This window comes from Sturnus vulgaris, chromosome 25, assembly GCF_052056855.1.
Source record: "Sturnus vulgaris isolate bStuVul1 chromosome 25, bStuVul1.hap1, whole genome shotgun sequence".
NCBI classification, from domain to species: domain Eukaryota; kingdom Metazoa; phylum Chordata; class Aves; order Passeriformes; family Sturnidae; genus Sturnus; species Sturnus vulgaris.
Genome location: NC_142267.1, coordinates 628,409 through 653,338, shown reverse-complemented (window position 1 = coordinate 653,338; position 24,930 = coordinate 628,409). Strand labels below are relative to the sequence as shown.

General features: G+C 45.2%; 1 protein-coding gene across 3 annotated transcripts; it reads right to left on the bottom strand.

Moving 5' to 3' along the window:
- Nucleotides 1–288: 288 nt before the first annotated feature.
- CTNNBIP1 (catenin beta interacting protein 1) lies at nucleotides 289–24,699 on the bottom strand. Of its 3 annotated transcripts, XM_088178658.1 has the most exons (6): nucleotides 24,340–24,699; nucleotides 23,114–23,242; nucleotides 11,350–11,429; nucleotides 8,211–8,332; nucleotides 7,660–7,750; nucleotides 289–2,086 (listed from the first exon to the last, which is right to left on the bottom strand). In XM_088178658.1, exons 4-6 carry the CDS (start codon nucleotides 8,304–8,306, stop codon nucleotides 2,028–2,030), a joined length of 246 nt encoding a protein of 81 aa, XP_088034784.1. In that variant the 5' UTR covers nucleotides 8,307–8,332; nucleotides 11,350–11,429; nucleotides 23,114–23,242; nucleotides 24,340–24,699; the 3' UTR covers nucleotides 289–2,027. The 3 variants fall into 3 exon arrangements, with proteins under 3 accessions (XP_088034784.1, XP_014741304.1, XP_014741303.1); XM_014885818.2 differs by lacking the exons at nucleotides 23,114–23,242; nucleotides 24,340–24,699 and adding an exon at nucleotides 22,759–22,975; XM_014885817.2 differs by lacking the exons at nucleotides 23,114–23,242; nucleotides 24,340–24,699 and having other exon boundaries at nucleotides 11,350–12,391.
- Nucleotides 24,700–24,930: the final 231 nt, after the last annotated feature.

Below are 24,930 nucleotides of genomic sequence, written 5' to 3'. Positions count from 1 at the left end.
CAGGGAGGTGAGTGTGAACTGGGAGGCCACCAGAGCAGATCCCACCACAGACCCCCCCAGTTCTCAATGTAAGGGCTGCCCCCTCTGCACCAAATTCACATTCAACTGCTTCTTAGGCAACCAAGTCAAACCCTAGAGAATCCTTTGGGCTCATTCTTGGTTTATTTTAATAAAGAAATTTCTTATCTGACCCCAACAAAAAGGGGTAAAAGATTTACTTTCACATAGAACTTTACAAAGCTGCAACTGAACCCAAAGGAGTGTTTTAATAAATAGATGTACAATTGCTCTCATTACACAGTATTTATTTGCTCAAGATAATTTCTTCCTTGTGCTCACAGGTCCATTCTTCCTTTTGCAGACAGTCCATGGTTTCTCTCCAGCTCTTCCCCCATTTTGAGACCACAACAGCATCCTGTCAGCAGAATTTCTGGCCATGAAAATGGTCATGTTCTCACAGTTAGATTCTAGAATTGTTACTGTAAATAATTAACAACCATAGGAAAAGAACCAGGAACAGGTAAATTGAGTTCAGCTTTAATAGATTCTGAAACATCTCGAAGTCAGTGCAACCCACAGCAAAATCCAGAAGTTTTGTAAAAACCACCTGCACACATGAGAGAAAATGAAGTGCTTGGTTTTAGGCAGCAGTGCTGGAGACTCTGTGCAGACTCCTGAACAGTCAGTGCACCTCAGGATTCCACTGCAGGGCCCTCAGTCTGGGAAGGTCTGTGTGTGTTTTAAGGCCCTGCAGCTACAGAGAGCAAACTGAGAGTGTCACCTGTACACTCAGTGCTGGGCAGCCCAGAGCAGCACTGCTGCCTCCTCAACAGTGCCCAAGAACAAGCTGTGATCCCAGGATCAGAGAATGTCCCTATCACCACAGCTGCAAGGAGGGAAACCATGTACAACTGTTCAAGTGACTAGAAACTTCAGTTTATTACAGCCCAGTGCAAGCTGGATTTAAGTTAATGATCGTTAATTGTTCCTAATGTGAGAGCTAGTCCTGTGCAGCAATCAAAGGGTTAAAGTGGGACTCTAGTATTTTAAAGAAGTTCACATATTCTCTATACAAATTTGGCAAATTCACGTCACAACCTTAGCTCTCACTCTTGCAATTCCTGCAGAACATCTCCAGCTCCTCTGTGGCAGCCAGGGGTGCCAGGCTGGGGCACAGCCCCCGTGCCCACCAGGGCTGGGCACCCCCAGCCTGGCCAGGTGCATGAACCAAATCTGCTTTGACACATGCTCCCAAAAGAGCTCGAGGCCAGAGAGCAGCTGAGTATGGAAAAACTGATTGCATCAGAAACACTGCAGCCAAAAGGAAATCAAACCATGACTTCAAAGCCAATCAGAAAACCAAAACAACCCCCCAAAAGCAAGCGTTTATATGTGTGCAGATGTAATAAATATTGCAAAGCACATCTGTCTTTTCCCCCCAAGTCAATAAGTATAAAGAAATAAACAATGCACCAAAATATCAGCTTCCTGCAATGAAAATGTTGGAGTCAGCAAAATACCTGCAAGCCAACTGAAGGGAAAGCTTTTGCATTGTCACCCAATCACAAGTTGCTTCCAGTTCTATGCAGCCAAATCAAACCCTCTTCAAATTCACAAGTTTGACCTAAATAAGCACCACAGCATGAAAAGCTTCTTTAGAAGTAAGATGTCAAGAGACTTTGTTTAAAATATAAAATAAAATGTGAGATAAAAGATTTCCATTGGTCAAGTTTGAAAAATTGCCTTCCTTTATCCAACCACAGCCTGTCCCTTTGAACCAACCAAAACCACAGCCTTAGGTTTGTCCTCAATGAACACAGCCCGGCCGAGTTGCAAAATGTGACAGGAAGAGATGGCTGTGAGATGCATTCTGAGGGTTGGGCAAAGGGAAACAACATTACAAAGGAGAAGGAACACCAAGGAACAATCAGGGTGGGCAGAGGAACTTATTAATGCTCAGCCATCCTCCTCTATCTTCAGGAATCTCACTGTCCTCTCCAGTTCTGTCTTGTTCAGGTGTCCTGTAGTTACTGTCTTCTGTCTTCTGTCTCTGATCTGGAAAATGCCATCACAACATCCTCAGCACCTGCAATAACAATGGGTACAGGAGAACTGTGCCATAATTACTTCCTTCAAAGAGCAGGGGAGAGATGAGGCAGCCAAAATGTCATTTACACATCCATACATCCAACAGGAAACAAATGACAAACTAGGGGATGCCAAAACCACCACCACTGCTCAGGTCACTGCTCAGCCCCACAGAATCCTCCTCCAGGGCCTTGCAAAGTTCAAATTCAGCTCAGTTGGAGCATCAGCATGTAAAATTCCTCCAGTCTTTTACCTGAAGCATATCAAGAAGCAAATCTCAGTTTTGTGCCCCAAGCAACTTCTGCCTATACACCTGCACACAAGTAGAAGAGGACTAATAAAAATGCCTCATCTGTTCTCATTTTATGAATTCCATTTCTCAGTTATCTAATCTGCTCTTCAGTTGTAATAGCAGGAAAAGTGGTCAAAAATGGTTGTAAAATCCCCTTGCTAATGTCCTTAAAAGCTAAGTCAATACTCAGGAAATGCAACTGTACTTACTTTTATACACTTCACAATTTTATATGTACTCAAAGAAGGAAATATTAGGACCCAGCAGTAGTAGTTTGTTTTTCATATGTAGGGCCCTTATCTTATATAAAACTACATCAAAAACTGCTCTGATGCACCCTCTTGCCAGCATTCAGAAGCCCTGCAGTCATCTCCCTTTTCATCTCCTGCACAAACTGTTTCTTCCTTGATCAAAACATAAATGATATATAGCACCAGGATCCAGCTCAGAATTAACAAGCTGCCTTGTTGATCTTAAAACACACAAGAACTACCAGCCCCTAAAGAAAAACAAAGGTTTCACTTGCCAGGGCCGTGACAAACCCTTCAGTGCTGGGGAGGGAGAGCCCCACACTGCAGGAGGCAAAGGCAGCTGCACCTCTGGCACTGAGAGTTCCTCACATCCCCAAAAGTGCAGCTGCACCTCTGGCACTGAGGGTTCCTCACATCCCCAAAAGTGCAGCTGCACCTCTGGCACTGAGGGTTCCTCACATCCCCAAAAGTGCAGCTGCACCTCTGGCACTGAGGGTTCCTCACATCCCCAAAAGTGCAGCTGCACCTCTGGCACTGAGGGTTCCTCACATCCCCAAAAGTGCAGCTGCACCTCTGGCACTGAGGGTTCCTCACATCCCTGAAGGGGCAGGAGCAGCTGGAGTCCCATGGTAAGCACAGACATCACCCAGCACAGGGTGAGCTGCACTCCTGAACACGTCTGATTGTTTTCCCTGGGTCTCCCCTTTCCAGTGTCTAAATGGGAACAAAATTCTCACAGGTTTCCTTGCAATCCCAGGCAGCAGAGGAGGATCCATCCCAGATAAGCCCACAGCTCTGTGCTCCTGCCTGCCCCAAGGCCACATCTGCAGGTGTCCCCCCACAAAAGAACCTGGCTGACATTGGTCCACAAAAAGGTCATCCACGTTTCTGAGACAAAAGCAGGTTTGGTTCCAGCCCTGTCCTAGGACCCAAAGCACCCAGAGCTAACGAGGTGCTCGTGAAGCAATTCTGCAGTGCTGCTGGACAGACACAGCCACTGCCAGAGAACAGAGCAGAGCTCCTGAGTGCTGAAGGGAAAGCAGGGACTCGAGTGCCAGAGCTGCTCCTGCAGCCCACTTGGCTCCCACAACGGATGTTTTCTTGTCATCAAGTAAAATAATGCAAAAAGCAGAGCCCAGGTTATAAAGTTAAGCTGCACATGGCCAAGAGCCTGTGACTGAGACAATGGGATGGTGAACCAAGTCTGCTTTGAGCACATCCTGCACTGAGCTCTGCACTTCCAGCAATTAATGTATAGAACAATGACAAAGGCACACTTTTACCTGACCTGCATCTATACATTCAGCTGCTTTCTCCACAGCTGCCTCTTTTCTGGGCACACATTTCTACCCTGAAATAGAGACTTACAACATACCCAGTGAAATATTCCCTGTCTTTTATGAGCAAAGCATTAATTGTCACAATCTTTAGACATTCAGATAATTCTCTCACTGCTTCTGCCTTATGCTTTCTCACCCTCATTCTTCCCAGAAATGAACAATAACTAACAGGTGGGCTTATGTCCTATCTTAGGAAGTAATAGTGACAATCTTACTCCACTAACTTCCAAAAAAATCCCACTGAAATTATGTTCCAATTGCAGTTGTTTGCTGAGTTTAGAGTTCTTTTACAGCACTTGTTCTTCAGTCTTAGCAAGCCAAGATGGGCTGAAGGTGGAATGACTTTACTGCAGGCCAGGGAAGGCTGCAGAGGTGCCCTGAGCTCAGTGTCCCCAGCTCACATCCATGGCAGAAATCTTCCCCAGGGGGGCTGAAGCCAGAGCTGCCCAGCAAGGACCTGGCTACAGACAATGAACCCAGCAGGTACAGCTGCATTAAAGCCACACCACCTTGGCACAAGGGAAGGTGCTGACACCTCCACCAGCTGCTCTTTCCAAGTGCTCTTGGAGTGATGAATAGATATGTACATCTGATTTGCTTGCAGTCACCTGCAGAATTAATTAAACCCCAAAAGCATTTAGAGATCAGAAGGTTTAGCCTGTTGGGAATTTCTAAAGGCTGCCAAATTTAAAAAAAGAAATTCCTCACTTCACACAAGATCTTTGCATACATACATTTCTTCAACCACCTTCCAGCAACAATCTTCTAAACATTAACTCTTCCCTGCAATTCCCAGGATTAGCATCCTAGTCTGGCATTCTAAAAATACACCATGCACTGCTGAGAGCAGCAGCACATTCAAACAAGCCTTGTGTTCAACAGAATGAAAGTGCACTGAGCAGAGCTGGATCTCCATTCTCCATCTGCCAAGCCCTGGGCAGGGAGCCCTGGAGCCCCCCAGCAGCCTGGGGTGCTTCTGGTGCCCCAGGACCCGGAGGGCTCAGCCAGGCAGGCTCGTGTGTGCAGCTCAGCCTTGGCCTCCCCACGGGAGCAGCTTCCTGCAGGAGCCAGCACGACCCTGCTGTTGCTATAGGAACACCAGAGCTGCCACCACCAAGGTCTCTGCACAATTCCCATCTCGTGCTTCCTCCTGCACTGCTCCCAGTCCCAGCCCTGCCAGGGCAGCTCAGCCTCTGGAAATGCAAGGAGCTGGGCAACAGGGAATAGGGGCCAGGAGAGGCTCCTGTGCACACGATTTCCTGAGAGGCATTTTGCTTGTACTCAGAAATATGTGAGAAAGGCTGGATTTCATCGAGTGTGAGCTGTGTTAGCTCTTGCTGCAATGCAGGCAGGACCAATGTGTGAATATCCCAAAACAGCTCAGGATTACAGCCCCTCTCCAGCACACACACTGCTTGAACTGAGATGCCTCAGGGTTCCTCAGTTATTCCTGGAGCCATAAAAACAAACAACAAACACTCCACAGATGTCAGCTAAAGAGCTCCTGGAGCAAAGAAAAACACCCTGGATTTTGCACTTTCATATACGTGCTAACAATGATTGAAAAGTAAAATAATTATAAAAAATGCGAGCATGACATTAATATTAGACTCAATTACCTTATCTCCTGTTCCAATAAAAATAAGCATAAACTGAAGGGGAGACTTAGCCTTCAGGCTTGATTAAAATTACAGAGATATCCTAAGAGGTTTCTTGATCCAAATTAGCTTCCATGGCTGGATCCTCAGACTACAAACAGAGTCTCACGGAGGAAGCTGAGCTGTCAGAGATCTTGGTATCAACAGTGGCTCCTGGAGGGTTGGTGGCACCAGCCTGGGCTCAGCAGGGACAGTAAGAACTCCTCCCTTCCCTCAGAGCCACATCCTGACACGGTGGCCACAGAGCCTGCAGTGACTCCCTGTGGCCAAACCAAGGGGCTCCCACAGCAGCCACAGACCCTGCCCAGAAATCCCAGCCCAGAACCCTGCCCAGGTCACTGCAGCCACCAGCCTCAGACACAGACCATGGACACACAGAAATAAACACAAAAAAATGCAACAGAGACTTTGAATTGTGCAGAATTCTACCATCCACTCTTGTCAGGACAGCCCCAACAAACCAAAACAACTTTCCTGGAACTGGAGTCACACTGCAGCACCTCAAGGGACACAAAAACCTGCAGGTCCACAACAAAGCTCTCAGTGCTCAGGCCAACAAAGTCATTCTGGTTTTTGGAACAAAATGGGGATGTGAAGTTTTTGTGTCTTTTGTGCCTGCTGGAGGAAAATGGCTCTAAAGATTCATCAGGGACAAGTCAGGCTGAGAGCAACCTGTCCTACTGTGGAACAAAAGACTCTGAAATGCACTGAAGTGCTAAACTGGTTAAGGTTACTCCCTAAATAACACCTTTTTGTTGTTGTGTAAGACAAGCTGCATAAAGGAGAAAAAAAATCCTCCAGAGGAGACTCAATGAAAACAGAGAAGTAGGGAAGAAAATTCCTTTAAGCAATCTTGGAGCACAGAACAGGGAGTGTGTGGACTCGCAGGGTTTCCAGCACCAGGCGATGCCATCTAGTGGAGATGGGATCTCCCTCAGGGTGGCACAGATGTCACGGCATTCCCAGCTCCCAGGAATTCCTGCTTCACTCAGGACACAGCAGAGGGCACAGGCAGCAGCAAGCAAGGAGCATTGTAATTACTGACTGCTAGAAACCTGGAGAGATTTCTAAGAAAACTGAAGTGCTGAGCAATAAATTATAATTTGTTCTGGCTGCAGAGCACACTACAGCTTCAGCACCACTGCAGAAGTGTCTGTGTCCTCTGGCTGGACTTCTGATTTTATCACCTTTTCTTTGCCAAAGTGCAGGTAATTCAGCATGGATTTCACTGTGAAAAATGTACCTTTTAAGGATAATGCTGAAAAATTCCACCTGCAACTAAGTCTCTCTTAACTGAATGTGTCTACCTCAGTTTTTGACAAGAAACAAGAAAATTCCCACTTTAGACTGGCAGAAAAGTTGTGTATTTTGGCTCAGAATTCTTCAAGTACATCCACCTCCATCAGCCCCCAGCTATGCAAGGAATGAGCACAGCAGCAAGTCTGTGCAGGTTGTGTTTGTAATGGATTTCCACATGTCTCAGATCTAGACCAAATTTCTGCTCAGTTCTTTCTGGCATGAGCCTTACAACGTTCCTGCAACACCAAACTGAACTTTCTAAGCTTGGTCTGACACGAGGGCTGTGCAGGGGAGGGACAGGAATCCAGTAAGAAACATTCAGGTTCAGAAGAGATCAGGGGACTCAGAGCAGCTCCACACAATCCTTTACCAAGGCTTCTGCAAAGAATTCACAAAACTGGAATAAACTGGAATATCCTGGGCTGCAGGATGGGTTTCAGCAGGTGGCACACTATCCTGGAAGTCGAGGAGGCTACAGGTGGTGTTTTCTGAGGGGAGGCAGGGCCAGGGCACAGGAGGGCACAGGGGCACAGGAGGGCACAGGGAGGGCACAGGGAGGGCACAGGGATGCACAGGGATGCACAGGGAGGGCCCAGGGATGCACAGGGATGCACAGGGATGCACAGGGATGCACAGGGATGCACAGGCAGGGCCCAGAGATGCACAGAGATGCACAGGGAGGGCCCAGGGATGCACAGGGATGCACAGGGATGCACAGGGGCAGTACTCACCCTGGTCGATGGAGTGCTGGGGCAGCTGGCTCAGCTGGCTGTTCACCACCCCCGCGTACGTGCGCAGGAATTCCTCCTCGCTGGCCGTCAGCTGGGGGCACAGGGGGCACACAGGTGATGCCTCAGCTCCAGCAGAACCAGCAGCACACACTGCAGGCACCAGGGACAGGCACCTGAGCAGCCTCTGCTCACTCCCCATCACCCCTCGTGTGCACCTCGACCACAGCCAGGGCACAGCAGCGAATGCATGGCACACCATGAACTCATGGGCAGGTTCAGTGTCACCTTGCAGCAGCTGCTTCACTTGGCTCTTTTTCCAACAATGAAAAACTTGAAATCATTTATCTATATATGGTAGTTACAGGCATCACAAGCCTCATAATATTTAAGCAAAAATCCATTGTGTTTAACTGATAACAGCTCAATCCAGGATGACTAAAACAATCCAGCATTAAAACCAGACCATCACCTGCCCATCCCAACGAGCACTATCCCAGTTAGTCCAAAGCTGCCTGAAAAGCCACAGGGATGAGCTATGAAGTGTCTCTTACATTTGATCCCATCTTCCTGAGCATGAGCAGGACCCTCACTTTCTGCTGAATGTACATCTCCTCCGGACTCTTCCCGGGGACGCCCTCTCGGTTCATTCCCCTCCTGCCAGCTCCTGGATTTCCTGCAGACACAAAACCAAAAGACAAACTACAATAGGCAATGGGGTCTAATAGGAAATAGAGGAAAAGTTTAATTTCCAAAATACCTGTTTTTCATCAGTGGGCAGATCACTGAATATCCCGGCAGAATAAGGAATCACATCTTTCCCCAGAGAAACCCTTGAAAATGTGAGCAGCTAAACTGGGCCTTACATGTGCAACTGAAACATTCACAGAGCCCATGTTCACATCCCCACAGCTCATTATCTGTGGTTATGTTACTGCATGAGTAGGAAAGGAATTCTCAGAACCAGATGAAAGAATCACCCTGACAGAAGAGTCCGTGGTTTGGGGTTTTTTCCATAAATAAGCACAAGCAGAATGAAAACAGGATGCAGAATGCACAGCCATCAAGCCTGCAATGGCTAAGCAAAAGCTGAGTGAAATCTAAACTCTCAAGTCTTCCTCCTCTTCTTCTTTTTTCCTTGATATATCAAATAAAAAGGCCACTGCATTATTGTAAAAGTTATTAAAATTTATGAAATCGTTTTGGAGAGAAAGCAGAGCTAAGAGGAGCAGGGAAATAGTATCATTTAAAAGCTGAGCTTTTGCTTCTTATTTTAATAAAAATAATTATGCTATGGAATAAACAGACTGTGCTATCCAAATTCTATAGCACAAAGCATGATTATACTTTATTAAATTATTACCAGATACTCATATAAGTTCCACAACAGGGTGTTTACCACGACAGAAAGAAAACATTCAGGCATTCTCTTCAGCTGCTCTTAAAAACCATCTTGAACCATGTTTATTAAGTCAATAGTAAAAACCCTAACCTGAAATGTAAAAAATAATGGTGCTTCAAAGGACACTATTCCAGCAGTGTCCCAAACTGACCCAAGCCCTGAGCAGTGCTGTGTGGTGCAGAAATTTAACCCCTGAGTGCCCCCAAAGGGACCCCAGAAGAAAGATGGAGAGAGGCTGTTCACAGGAGCCTGGAGTGACAGCACAAGGGGGAATGGCTTCACACTTACTGAGAGTGATTTAACTTGGATTTTGGGAAGAAATTCTCCCCCGAGGATGCCCAGAGCAGCTGTGGCTGCCCCTGCATCCCTGGCAGTGCCCAAGGCCAGGCTGGAGCAGCCTGGGACAGTGGGAGGTGTCCCTGCCATGGCAGGGGTGGCACTGGCTGGGTCTGATGTCCCTTCCCAGCCAAACCATTCCATGCTCCCAGGAGCTGTGACCCAGCCACTCCTGCACCACACACACCTCAGAGAAGTGGCTCCAAAAAGTCTTCAATCACTCCCTGAACTGGGTCTGGTCCTACACCAACCTATAAATGTGATTTCCTGAGCCTCAGTAATGAAGGGAACACACTGCACAAGGCTTGCAGGGGGAAGGCTGCATCCCAGCAGGTTCAAACACTGCTTTCCCAGTAATGTTTTCCTGCAGTCATTACCAACCTCTCTTCTCACTTCATTTTCATTATTACTTTTAAGGGAAAGTAATCTGGGTGTGGAAACCATTTAAAATTACACATAGGCCCTCCTGAGTGAGTCAGAAGTAATGCAAACTTCAGCAGCAGCTGCTGGGACAGGCTTTGCCACCCACATTACTGAGCAAGGAGATAACAGCAGTAAAAAGTGAGAAAGATCCATCACCAGCCCTTCTTGAACATGTTTCAGTGGGAAGAGCTGCATGAAGCTGATTTGCTGTCGATGGTTCTGCTTGGAAATCTGCAGCCTGTACATGTGCAAGGTGATGACTGTTGGGGTTTTTATACAACCAGCAAACTGCTCTCTGAAGGGGGAATTAAACAATCCCATAATTTTGTGTACTGTCAACTCCAGTAAGTAAATTGGATTATGCTGCTAGGTATATACTCCACAGTGCAATTTACTGAGTGCTAACAAATGATGCCAATAGTAAGGCAATGGACAAAATAAGATAGTGAACAATAGACATCAAGTTATACACACCCAGAGACTGATAAAACAATAAACATTGACCAAGATACCCAGTCAGTCTGAAAGATTGTGACTGGTTCTTAATATTATAAATACTTTTCATAAAACATTGCACTTGAACAGGGAAGCTGCTGCACTAGAAAAGAAAAAACACGACAACAAAAGCTGAAATGCAGTAAGACAACTATTGTTTAAAACCAAAACCAAATGGATGGGGCATCAATAGGTGGCACCATCCACAAGCACCAAGAAAATGCCACAGCTGCCCCCATGCCCACGAGGAAGACCCCACCCACCTCAGCATTCCTCTGCACACCACATTTTACAAGACCTGTTTGGTTACTGTTCACTGCTTTCCACAGCTATCTTCTAGTTGTTTATTAATTTTCAAACTTTAAAAAGGGGTGATGGGAATCCCTATCTAAGCCTGGTCCTTTAAAGCAACCTTCAGCCAAGGTGGGTTTGTCACAAAGCCACCTATTTACCAGGAAGGATAAAAATCCTAAAGCCTTCCCATTCAGTAAATGCTTCACACAATTTAGTAAGCAGCATGGGGGGAAAAAAGCACCCAACATGGTTCAAAAAAAATATGTACAGAGAGGTGAAACTTTCAGAGCAACAGCACTTTGCTCTCCCTGCACCACACAATTATCCTGCCACCATCAATGTACTCCCTGACATCAAAGTAGAAAGATAAAGGTCTAAAACCAGCACTGAGAGCCAGCATGAGAAATGTGAACATCTCTGTTTTCTCCTTACATAAAGCTTGCAGAAGACACAGTTTAGGATGACAACATTACTCAGCATATGCTACATGAGAAAATTTCCAAACCCACGTACAGAGCTGGTCCATGCCCAGGAGACAGCATGATCCTCATTTGCAAATGAAGGAGTGAAAAATCTTTATCAACTGTGTTCTCTCCAGAAAGTTACATTAATATGCTGCTCATTATGAAATGCTCCTTAAGCAGCATTTCCCTGTTTATTCCCACAGATCCTTCTGGCACGTGGATGAGTGGTCACTGCCCCATCCCCAGCCAACAAAACTCCAGATTTCTGTGCCAACGTACCTGAAACCACAGATCAGATAATGCACGTGTTCAGTCCTGATCAGTGAGTGGAGCTGGGAAAAATGTATGAGGGAACTGTCCTGTGAAAACAAATGAGCAAAGAATTACAGAACATCCACAGCAGAACCCCAGCAAGATCCTTAACTCAATACACCTTCACTCCCAGCCTGCTTATTCAGGTAAAATTCATAGAACTGCATGCTTGTCTGGAGCTGCTAAACATAAGAACCTTTCCATGTGTAAAGTTTTTTTAAAATCAAGCTGTTCTTCAGCAGCAAGATTTCCACCCTGACCATACCAATGACATTCTCAATCACTAGAGAATGAATTGCATTCAAGCTTTGCATTCTTCAGGAAGCTTTCACATAAAACCCAACTGATACATCCTGGCCTCAGCAAAGAAGGGATGGGATCTCAGCTGAATTTCTGGGAATCCTGTGCTGGATGCTGGCAGGGCAGGAACAGAGGCCAAAGGCTGGTGAAGCCATAGAGAATGCTGTGATCTATCAGATCTGGAACTGCTCTCTCCAGGTAAGGGGGAGGCAGATGTGCAGAGCCAACAGGAAAGTTTGGGCTGCCTGTGCCTACCCCTGGCAGCTAAACGTGCATCCACTCCCCAGTGCCAGTCTTCCATTCCTTTCTCACAAAGACTGACCTGTGCATTTCAAAAGCTGCAGTGTTAGAAATGATTGCATTCTTACTAAACTGTGTTAAAAGAATCAATGCTTCAAGCTTGTCCTGCTGCATCCAACACACTGCAAATGGACATAACTGGGTCACCTAATTCTCCCTTGTTTGCCAGGCACAGACAAGGAAATTTAATTCTCATTTATTTCTAAGATGATTCACATGACAGAATAATAAACAACCAAGATCTGTATATTACAGCCAACACTGCCAGCCAGCTTTGCCAGAGCAATAAATGTGAATTTGGAAACTCTCCCTCCCTTTCCCAAGCAGCACAGGAGTCTGCCAGGAACAGAGGGGAAGGTCCTGCAGTCCAGACTTCCCTCCCCACGCTGGGCTGGGTGAGGATCCCAGCAATTCCTGCAGCTCAGCAGGGCCCACCATGTGGAGAGGGCAGAGCCAGGAAGGCCTGACATCCCCACGGGTGTGTGCTGGGCTGGGGACAGCCCTGGCCTGGGCAGAGCCAGCACAGCAGCCCCTCCACACCGGGCACGGGCACTGCAGCTGCCGGCTGAGAGCAGGGGAGAGCACACGGGGACTGGAACGAGAAGCTTCTACACCTGAAAACACCCGGGCCACCTTACATGGGTATTACCCGAGCAATGGAAAGCTAAACCCTTCCCATTTCCCCACCAGCATTAAGGGAAACTTCCTCACCTCTCCTCATTGTTACTTGTTCTGAAAAGTCTCTAATGGAAATAAAATATATTTCTTCCCAAAAACGAATTAAAAGACCACAGTGGCTGTCCCTTCAATTACTGACCCCAGACACAACAGTACATAATGAAAAAATGCTGTAACTGCAGTTAACCTTCCCTTTTATTCTTTATTCCTAACTGGTTTAGAACATCAGCTACTGGGGTTTCACTTCAAAAAAATGTGGAGAGGAGAAATCTGTACTCAATCTCAGTTTAACTTGTCTGTTTTACCAACAGATGGAAACAGCTCCTCAGGAAACTCAAGCCTCACCAGCAAGAACTGTTTTGACTGAACATCTTCAGAAGATTCCAACACACAGCAACTGAAAATTACAGATTTGTAACTGCATTTCCTTCACTTCCACCTACACTGGTATGAATTCAAAACCTGCAAGGGACTTTCTGCTGGACAATGCCACAGATCAGCTCATAATTAAGAACTCCCAAATTCTTCTCACTCCCCTCCTGTCATCTTTTGAAATAAACAAAAATCGCACTCTCAACAGAAAAAGAGACTAAAAAAATGCATTTTTATAAATTTTCATAAAGGAAGTTACTTAAGCATCCCATTCAGTTTTCAAGCCATGCTTATCTAATGCAATGAGAAAGCAACATGAGCTTTTGTTCCTTCACATTTCCTATTCCCCCCAACACTGTAGTCCTCTGTAATGCTGAAATTCCTAACAACCCCATTGTACTGGTATGGGAAAACACAAAGTGCAAGTGAGGAATCTGCACAGCCTAAATTAAGGGGGAAGAAAATAAAAAGGCAGTAAGCTGTTAGAAAATGTAGCATTTTACATTTCAGTCTTAACAATTTAGAGTACATAGAGCAGCCATCTGGCAAGTTCTTTAAAACCTAAGTCCCAGCTGACTACCTCTTTAATATCTTGTAGCATTTCCAGTTATAGCCAAAAGAAACCCAACAGGAGTTAGTTCAGCTACAATTTTTTTTTTTTTTTTTTTTGTTGAATCTGACTGGTTCTGTTGAAGGCAGTTAAAGCCCTCAATTAATGGGATAGGATTCTAAAGCTCAGGTAAGGAGTTATGGTGAATAAACCCGAGCCCTGCAGGTTCCCTTTGCTCTGCACAAGTGCAGTTCAGAGCAGCAGGAAGGGTCCCTTTGACTGTCTGCTATCATTATCCAGGGTTAAGCCATTCCCCTCACAGCTCCTCCATGCAGCACTTCAGTGCCTGAGCATGGTCATAGTGGGAAGCTTGGAAGTGCAAGGGGATGCTGCCCCTCATTTAAGCCTTGTTCATTTTCAAATGACATTTTTCAGAGAACAGTTAGAGCCCAACAAACCTTCCAAGCTGGAGCCTGAAACCTGAACTCAGGAACCAGAGTCTGCAAAAACCCTGCTACAAATTTTCCTCTAATTCATTCTGACTCATGACCTTCAGTCACAGGCAGCTGGAGACTGGATTAATTCCCATCTCCAGAGGGATACAATGAAGAATTCATAACAGCTACCTATTTATAGGTGAGAACTGAAATATTTAATAGAGGGTTTTTTTGTCTTCATTTCTATGTTCAGTGCTACCTTTTAGCTGACTTCAGAATCTGAACTCCAGTGTCAGATTTAGGTCAATTTACTGCTGGAACTCCCGTGGTAGATTCACATCTCTTAAATGTTAGATTTAAATTTTTAACGAAACACTACAGTCCTCCTTCTTGAAGAAGGACAGGAAACAGCCCCAAACACTGCCATTCATTCATGAAACATTTATGAACACAAGCAGGGGGCTTTCTCCCCAGTGCTGGATCACCTTTCAGAGCTTCAATATGGACTTCAAAAGTAGCAATAAGTGCATTCCATAGAGCTTCCAACACACCAAAACAGTTCTTCCATCAATGCTCAAGCTGACTTTAAATTTTAAAAATCCTACTATCATAATCACCACTTTCATGAAATTAAAATTTGCCTCCTGACCTTCAAGCACACACAAACCAGGTGATTTTCCCCCCTTCTCTCAAGGAGAAGACACCTCTCACATCTCACACAGTTAAAAGAGGCAGCACAGGGTTTTAGGTAGTTCACGTCAGTCAACCTCTGAAATTAAACGTGGTAACAGCAACCAAACCTGAAAAAAAGCCTTTCATTTCACAAAGGTATTCACACTTCAAAGACGAATGTGTCAAAAATTCTTTAAAAAGTGACAACACTTCATAAACAGCAGTTTATACACAAATTGCATCCCAGCTGATGTTCCAATGCTTTACTCACATGGGCACCCTGAGCTGGGTGCACAGTGCTGCTCTCCTCCAGGCATGGGCACCTTCCACAGGCTCAGGCACCTCTTCCCCTCTTTAAACCAAAGCTACAAATCTTCCAGGCAGGAAATTAGGCACTAATGACAGATAGCCAAGGATTTAACTACCAGGTGTCCCATTGAAGAATTACTGCTATAAAAAGTGTTCAGCATCCATCATTAAAATAGAACAGTACAGCAAAGCTTTGTATGGATATACCTGTACAGATTTCAGAAACAGAAAATGAACTTTCCATCACCCAGACCTAAACTTGAGATGCCTTTTCTTGTCTCTGAGAAATTAGCTCCATTTTCATAGTTTGATATTAACTTGGAACATCAACTAGTGGAAAAATGGAGCACCAGTAATAGACAGAAATTATCAACTACTTACAGGAATCAACACATGATTTTCAGTGTATCCACCCCATTTTATATGGCTGGCATGCCATGCATGGTGCTAACACCTACCCATGGAACACCCACGAGGTGTGGTATTTTTGACTATTAATTATTGACACCAATGACAGTCCCCAGGTCTGTTGTGTGGTCATGGCAGAGCCTGAGCCAAGGCCAATTCCCAAACATGCACAGGGAACATGGAGAACACTAACTGTGGTCACACCAATCAGCTCCATGAGCAAGGCCACGTTCCCAAAGCAGCTCTGCACAAAGGGGAGCACCAGACTCTGGATCCCCTTCCACACCATCAGTATTGCTGGGGTCTGCTGAAGATGGACATTTACAATACAGAAGTCAACAGGGTAAAAAATAACAATACATGGGACATAAACAGCCTGCACTCATGGAATATAAGCCCTGATAAGGAGTTACTTGGCTGCAGAAGCAGGATATTGGTTCACTCTTCATGATGAACCTAAAAGAAGCCTCCACCACACAGTACAATGTCAAAATTGATGCAGGTATGTGTATGCACTTAAGGTGCTTTTTCTGCCTCTTCAGCAATTCTCAAGTGACTTAAAATGGAACAGGAAACAGAAACATGCATGAGGACAGTCAGAATTAGCAGCACTGCTAATGGTGAAGAACTTCAATATTTGGTGTGTTCCCAGACAGATCCATTAATAGTGTATTCATTCTCAGATTTTTGATATTAAACTGTACCTAGTGAAAAAATTTGGTGCTTCAGGCAACTTAAACAAAGAGGCAAGTGACACTATTTATAAATGAAAAGAGAAGAGTCTAAAATCACAAAATTAAGATGGCTGAGATTGGAGGGACCAGAGTGGGGTCATCTGGTCCAGCCTCCCTGGTCCAGCAAGGTCATCCTAGAGCACAAATCCTTAATCAGAACAGGCAAAATCCTAATTGAGAACAGGAAAAATTCCAGTAAGTATGTGTAAGCAGTTAAAATAACAATGACATTGAATTTCAATTCACAACCACACAGTAAAAGCCTCCAAAGGGCAGAAGTGCCATTTCTGGAGTGACCAACTCCTCCCAGGGCTGGGGGCATTTAACCTGGAATGGCAGAGCACAGGTTCTGGCACAGAAAGGCTTCCTGTCCACTGTGTGTCTACACATCCCTACATATTTTATATATATATCTATGTATGTATTTATAGGCATTTCTCTGGTACTCATCAGCACAGGATCCACAGCCAGCCAGGTATTAGAGAGAGCTCTCAATGTAAACATGACCTGTGCTGCTCTGTAATTTTTACTGACATCTGAACATCATCTGTGCCAGGGCACAGACACTTCACACTGCAAATGCCCATAAATCTTTTATAGTAGAGAGATTGTGGCTAACTAGATTTTTAAAAGCAATTAAAATGTGAGCTGTTATTAGGTTGGTGACTACTTAGCATTTCAGTATTTTGCACTGTATCAAAGTACATTGTTAGGACCAGAGACTCTCAGATTAATAGTTCTTTACTACCAAAATTGTGTAACCATTGAACAACAACATGAAACAGTGTTCTGGCCTCATACATCAATAAAATTTCCTGTAAAACGTGAGAAACACAGCCCTTATGTCACCTAGTTATCTTGCCTCTTTAGAAAAAAAGCCAAACTTCTATGCTGCTTTCCCCGTGGGTGATCTGAATAACAAAAAAAAGCAAAGAAGAGGCTTCAGTTCTGAATCAAGATTTAATTTTCAAAACCATTTGAAGAGATCTATTATTAATAGGTCTTGCTGTGAGTTGAACTAAGAATTAATGGCTCTTTGTCTAATATGGCTGCATGCCTTGATCATGTCTTTAGTATTAACCAGAACACAAACTCTGCCTCCTCAGTGATCTGTGAGCAGCAGCAATGTCACTGGACAATATGGGCAAGAGACTTTTGCTCCTAAGACCTTCATAAAATAATAATCCATGAGACTTTTCCTGGACACTGTTCCATAGGTTGGTGTCAGTAGAGCATGCCAAGTACGCCAACTTCTCTCTTCTCTGAAGGACTTACTAGAAACAAAAAGCACAAGAAAAGGATTTTTGGTCCCTTCTTAGGTCACCAAACAAGACTGTGCTGTGAAGATATCTGATGGAGAGAGGAGGGAGGAAGGAAAAAGTCCTTGTCAGTTTTAAGGGAAGGCTTTTAACATTTACTGGTTTAAAACAAATTCCTAATTACACACCCATTTCACCATGGACATTTTGCTTTCCCTATGTTTGGCCAAGTGGGATTGCAAGGAAGGAAATCTTGCCTTCAAGAGACTTCCTATTTCTCAGGAAAACGGATGCAGTTTCCTTCCTGCCCAGTCACAGTTGTGAATGTTGCCTTAAGTACACGAGCCATGAGCTGTGAGAGAAAAGCTGCACGAGGTCCGTGGTGTGAGAGAAGAAACTCCGGGGCTGCAGAGGAAGAAGCCAGCACTGCAGGGCTGAGGGGCTCCAGCCCCCATCAGCTCTGGGACTGATTAACTCCTGAGCACAATGGAAGAATCACAGGCAAGACACAACACACATGTTAAAGGCAACCATATGTAAAAATAGTAATTTAGATCAATCAAACTCCACCACATAACAATAGCAACAAGAGGAGTTAGCCCAGAGACCATTCACAACAATGCTCAGAGTGGCTGATTGTGACACAAGTTAAAACCACTGCAAGATCCCAGAGCACTCCAGGACGTTCCCAAGAGCAGGACTGCACCCAGCCACCACCAACTAAAGGCAGAAAGGGCAAAGAGAATGAGTGGAAGTGCAGGCAGACTTCTGCAGCTCCCAAACCACAAGCACAGTAGATCCATCTCAGTAATGGTCAGCTGCTCAACAGAAAGGAGCTGACAGCAGTTCCATCTGAAACTGCAGCTACCAAGGGCAATGAAATTAATACAAAAACAAGGGGCCAGAACTGTAGTGCCCCACATGTGTGCTATTTCACACACACTACTTTATTTAAAGATTAAAACCTATTTTGTAACAGTTAGTGAACTAAGTGGAACTGTAAGAGAATGGCTGCAGCTTGAAATGTGAAAGGTTTATTTTACCAAGTTCATTGTAGCTGCTGACCAAGATTTCAGCAATAAAAGTTCTGTTTAGCAAAACCTGATGTTTCTGACCTCTGAAGTTAAGCAAAACCTTTCACGAATTCCACATAAACCAACTAGTATTATTTGGCATCTACAGACATTCCTGAAAAAAGGCAGCTAAGAAGACGTGAATGCTCCTATTTTTCTCAATTTGGCATCAACTCTTAAAGTTAATTATATTGTAAGTGTTATTGCTGATTGGTATTGCATAAACATTCAGTTAACTATGTTTATCTTGAAGTCTGATACTGCCTCCCCCGACCAACTGAGCAAGCTGCCAAGGCACAAAGAAATTTCCAGTTTTCCACATAAGATCCAACACACTCCAAGTTAGGAAACTCCATTAAAATTACATTAATATGGCAACAGGCAGCAGAGATCCCTGCAGCTGCACTATCCCCTCCTCAGTTCTACAAAAGCCTTCCTTCAGTAGTTTACCTTAATCTGTTTCAGGATTTATATTCCTCCTTTACAGCAACTCTGCTGCAAAAATTTAGGTCACATTTCCTTTAAGGGTGCACGTCCATGTGTACTTATTTAAAGCTCAAGGAAATTAATTAAAAGCTCCTCACTGACTTCACTGTGCATTGAATCAGGACCTGGATGAGTTCAGAGGCAAAACAATTACACTTTAATTAAACATCTCCACCTTCATGTGAAGCAGTCAACTAATTTAATGGAAGGATAAACTGAGTCAGAAGGTATCTGAGCTTGGTCATGGTCATAAACAGAGGTGATTGCTTAATCACAACACAGAGAAAATGGACCTGCTGAAAAATCAAATCAATTCTTGGTCTGTGTATTTGCATGGAATAAAACAGAACGTCCTGATACAAGAGGAATGGTTGTACAAATTCACTGACTCCATCTCTGCTCCCCAACCAGTAACTCATTTAGTCAGTCACAGGAATCCCAATAATGTAAGAAGTGGAAATTATTAGGGGTTTCTTTTGGAGATTTTTAGGCTGTTTTGTTTGTTCTTAAATAACATGAATAATTATATCTGTATTATTTTTGAAAACAGGCTTGGCAGATTTGATACTTGTAAAACCTTGGATGTATTCACTGAAAAGCAAGAAGTAGGACTCCCCTTCCTGAATTCACACTGACATTTAAACCATACAGAAGCTCTGTAACATTGTCAGATCACCAGCAGTGAGCAGAAACAAAAATGAGCTTTCCTCACTTTTTTGAACATTTGTTATATAATGCTTCCTCAACACTAAGGCTGAAAATAAATCTGAGAGCCAGGAGAGTGTTCTCCTTATTCCAGTACTAACTAACAGGTTTTGGTTATTTTGCTGATCTTTGATTTCTTCCCACCTCTAGTTTTGCTCACTCTGCTCTCTCTGCCCTCTCATGCCAATGGAAGCCTCATGGACAGGGCACAGCTCTCCAAAGGGAAAAAGAACTGCAGGAGTCCTCCATTCTCAGAGATATTACACTGAACAAAGTGTTGGGAGGGGAGGGGTTTACTAAATGGAGTTAAGTTACTCGGTAAAAAGTTTTTAGCACATTTCAAACCTATTTACATATTATTTCTCCCTTGTACTTAGAAGCAAGACCGTTAAATTCCCAACACTGGATGTGGAATAGATGACAATGTTTTCATTCCAGGAATTTATATTTTTGGTGCACATCACCATCAAAACTGGGACTAGTCACACACTTGTAGCATGCAATGGCTTTAGCCCAGAACATAAACATTTGGCACATTTGTTAGGATTGCAGTTCTCCCAATCACTTCTGCACTGCACACCCAATGGTGTGGGGCAGCTGTAACAGCTGCCTCTGCCCGTGCTGCATTTCAGCAGGAAATGCCATTGATGACAGCTTCCAGTAAAAAGAAGTAACAGCTTTGCCTGTGTAAGTATAGGAATATTTCTGATACCAAATCCTTCTTTTTGGAAAAAAATCTCCTGGAAGTTTCTTCCAGCATTTCCAACAGCAGCCTCCAAAAGCCTCTCTGTGCACAGCACTTGGGTGGATGTTTGATGCTTCAAACTAGGTCAGATGCTCAGGAGGGTGCTTTGTAGTCAACAACCAACTTAGGAACTGAAATACTTAGTAAAAAATATAAATGTTTGTGTTGGTTACAGATGACAAACATTTTGGAGAGGAAAAATTTATATTAAACACATATAAATAGATCTATTTCTGACAAACTGTTTCCTAGGCAAAGCATCAACCTTGAACAGCTTAACCACATCAGGCACACTTAGGTGTTAGTTCTGTTTGCCCATATGCAACTGCAGGATGATTTTTAATTTTTGGCAGCAGATATGTATCACAGTCATTGCTAGCAATTACAAAATCTAGGTTTTGTTTCCATTCACTTTTGGCTTTGTTTAGAAGACAACACAAATTGTTTTGGAAACGTCTCTTTCCTCCTGCAAAGTGAACCCTGGATGGGGGAAAGGATGGAAGGGAGCAGAAACTGATACAGCTGCACATTTCCCACAAAACTGGGATTCAGAAGTTGCTTTGCCAAGCCTCCACAGGATGCTCTGCCCAGTGACACTCAGGAGCACGGACCAGTTTTGTCAGGACAGGGACAGAGGCTCCTTTAGCCCTTGCTGCCACACAGCTCCTGCAGGGCAGCCCCTGTCTGGGGATCACACAGGGGGTGATCACAGTGACCCTGCCAGCCCAGGGGATGGTTTTCCTGCTGAAGATTTCTCTGTCTTCCCACCTGGACATCAAGAAGAATCCTGAAAGCACTTTTCTGCTCTATGTAGCTTCCCTATAACTTGTTGCAAGGCTCACAATGAACTAAAAGAGAAAGTTGCTTTAAAGCAGATTTGGGTCCAACCCACTACCAATTAAGTTTTTCAAAATGACCTTTGCTCCCACATTTGTTCAGTCATAACACACTCCTTCACAGATTTATTATTTCTGTGTACTGACTAAGACAGCACACAAATCCCTAACAACTCTGAATTATACTGAGGGAGCTGCCAGTTGAGCCCAAGATGCAAAAAAATGATGATGCTTTTTCAGCTAAGGGCAAAGTGAAGCAACAGAAATTTATCTGAAGTACACCTGTCACCATTTTCCACATGAATCTGTTTGTCAAGGCAGAAGTAGCTTGCAGCTTGGTAAGAAAACCAGCCTGTATTTTCAAAAGCAGTAATACCTAGCTTTCTGTATGCTCCCTCACCTTGAATACCTGTACTTTCAAAATAAACCCCACTCAAGTGCATGTTTAACCTCATTTTTTTTCCCTATTTACACAGAGGTTCTCCCTCAGCAGGCTATTTCACATCACACATGAGCTCCAAAAATAAACAAGGCCAAAAGAAATTGAAAGTCTGCAAGTTCAGCAGCCAAAAAAACCAAATATAGTAGGATTTTGTATTGTATTTAAAAATATGTTCCTAAATACTTTCTGAACATGCTTCTCACCATGCTGGAGCCAGCTTGGACCAGGACTGTGAAGTAGCATATCTAACTTGCCACTAAAGTCTGCTGGAGTTCGGTGTTTTGTTTTTTTCAAATCCTCACATCTGCACAATGTCTCATGCTCATCACACACAGCATCAAAGCTCACCCTGTTCAACATGCCAAGATGAGGAACGGACAAATAAAAGATGATATACAACAGAGCAAAATAGTCTCTTCTTGAAGAGAAAGCAAACCCGAGCCTGAGAGGCAAACATGCGGTGATGAAGCACATCTGGATGTTGAGCAGACACGAGGATCAGGTCTCGTCTGTGTCTGGAGCACTGGCACATCCTGATCCGGAGGGTGATGCTGTCCCTCTCTCACCTATCCTCCCAACAGGTAAAAAACTAACGTGTGCCGACAAATACCGTCCATGTAAACTGAAAGTTACCGAGTGCTGCCTCAGAGGCTCCAGAAACACAATTTTTAGCCCAGGTAGGAATTACCCCGAGGGAGTTCCTTTGCTGAGCACTGTCCGAGAGGCGCTTTCCCAGGCGGGGATGCCGAGAGCACCGCGGGCACAGGGCGCTGCCCCGAGCCGGCCCAGCAGGGCAGACCCACGGACCGGGGACACCTGCGCTCCGTGCCCGGCTCCACGGGCAGTGACTTCACCTGCCCACGGCAGCGCGGCCACGGCCGGGGCGGCACAGCGCGGAGCGGGGCGCCCGGTGACGGGAGGGGCGAGGGCAGCAGATCCCCAGGGCAGCCCCGGTACCTGTGCCGGGGGGCCGGGGCCTGCCGGGGGCCGGCAGCGGCAGCGCGGAGCGGGGAGGCCCGGCCGGCCGAGCGCCTTTGTTCGCGGCCGCGCACAAAGGGCACCGCGCTCACCTGGTGCGGGGCCGGCGGCCCCGGCTCGGCGCGGCTCGGGCGGCGGCGGGGCGCGCTCGGCACGGGCGGGCGAGAGCAGCGGAGCCGAGCCCAGCCTCCTCCTCCTCCGCCGTGAGTCACCGCGGCGGCCCGAGGGAGGTGCCTGGGCGGCTCCGGGGGAGGGACCCGCCGCGTCCCGGCGCCCAGGGCAGCGGCGGCGCCGCAGGCAGCAGCCGAGAGCCGGCCGGGAGGAAGGGGCGGGGACGCGGGGAGGGGACGCGGGGCAGGCCCGGGGAAGGGGCGGGCAGGCCCGGGCGAGGGGCCAGCGCTGGCCGGGTCGGAGCCTCCCCGCGGGGTCGGAGCCGGTCGCACTCACCTGGCGATCTCCTGTGCCGCTGGCCCGGGCTCCGCCTGGCTGTCCCCCCCGCTCCGGGGCAGCACGGCTGCGCTGCGGCCAGCACACATCCACATCCAGCCCAGCAGGGCGCTGCTCCGTAACACTGCGCTGAGAAAGTTACAGACACTGCAACATCCAGTACAGCTTGAGCTAATTCAGCCAATACAGAAAATGCCAACCTCCAACTAGAGCAAATGGTCATTTGGTCATTGAAGCACTCAAAGTAATGCTTCACCTACATTGACTGAGGAAGAGTAAAACCCCAGTGAACACAGAGAAGATTTAACACAGAGAGGAATTAATTAAAACTAAAAACGAAAGAAGACAGAAACCGTCCTCGTTAAATCACCCTGCTCCACCACTCATCTGCACTATGGTTTCCCACTAGGTTAACAGTTACCCTGCTTCCTTACAGGGTGCATTGGTGAAGCCAGCAGGCAAGTATAAAATTCCTGGAGATAAAAATGCTTTGTGTACCAAGTGTTATTTAGTAAAATTCATCTGTTTTCTACTTGGTATTTAACTTGCTTGCATGAAGATAGTCACAGTAATGAAATAGGTGGCGCTTCCTTTAACAGCTTGATACTTAATGACATCAAAGCCCGATGCCATTGAAATCCAAACCCCACTGCCAGCTAATGAAGGGCTTAACATGAAAGCCTCTGCAAAGAGCAAACCCAAGCCTCTGACAGGAACAGGAATGGTGCAAATGTGCTGGGATCTGAGATCACTGGCACATACCCACAGCACAGCAGGCAGTAATGATTATTAATTATTTAAGAAAAGAACATAAGAGCTCCAGCATAAGCTGAAAAAATATGCAGAAGCATTGCTCTGGGATCCTCCAGTTGGATTACTGTTAATTAGCACAGTACATGAGTCTGAGGGAAAGATCTAAAAGCATCTTATGCTAGTGGGAGCATATAATTAAGCCATCATTTGCATCCTTGCAATAGTATGAATTTCCTTACTGATAACATCATGGGCACAACACCATTTTATGACTAAGTACTGTCTAGCTCTCCTCATTCAGCTGGCTGACTGTACAGCAGTGCAATGCAGTCTTACAGATCATCAATTTAACATCCTGCATTCATTTAGAAAGAGTTTTAGCAGGGACAGATACCACAAGGCTTCCTCTAGCCTAGGAGAATTTTAGATTTATTTTCTTAAACCTGAGCTCCTGCCCCACCTTAGTTCATTACCTTCAAGCTTACCGAGGTGTTTAGCTATCAAGCAAGGTGACATCTTGCCATCAGTCACTTGTATCATCATAAGACATGATGGATGCTCAAGAGGCCTCTCAACTATGCTAGTTCTGCAAGAGATAGAGTAAAATATTGTTCATGTCTCATGGGAATGCACAGAGCCTCCCAAAGCAAACAGAAGGTAGAACTGCACTTGATCAAATCTCTTCCTTCCCAATCACACTGCTTGATCTAACCCTCAGCAAGGGGATGTTACAAGTTTAATTATCTAAATGTTAGGTCTAACATTTTCACAAGTATTGTATAAAGACTTGATACTCTTTTACAGAAATCTATCAGATTAAATGGATTTTTCAATAGCTTCTAATCTCTTGTTTAATGAAGCTACTGTTTATTCTAGTAAGCCAAAAACTTCATGAAACCTTTTCTTCCTAATCCCTACTTGACTTAGAAAAATTCTCTCAATTCACCCTGTCCTTCCTGATCTCCAATTCTTTCTTAATCAGCTCTGAAATTAATTTAGGATTCTTTCACAGCACAGCTGCTTCCACCCTCCAAGTCCCTCTGTACTTGTTGGCATCCCCCTCT

Coding starts and splice junctions, on each gene's coding strand:
- CTNNBIP1 (XM_088178658.1), bottom strand. CDS start 8,306: ATGAACCGAGAGGGCGTCCCCGGGAAGAGTCCGGAGGAGATGTACATT. Junction 7,751..8,210: donor TCAGGAAGATGGGATCAAAT/GTAAGAGACACT, acceptor CTGTGCCCCCAG/CTGACGGCCAGCGAGGAGGA. Junction 2,087..7,659: donor CCAGCACTCCATCGACCAGG/GTGAGTACTGCC, acceptor TTGTTATTGCAG/GTGCTGAGGATGTTGTGATG.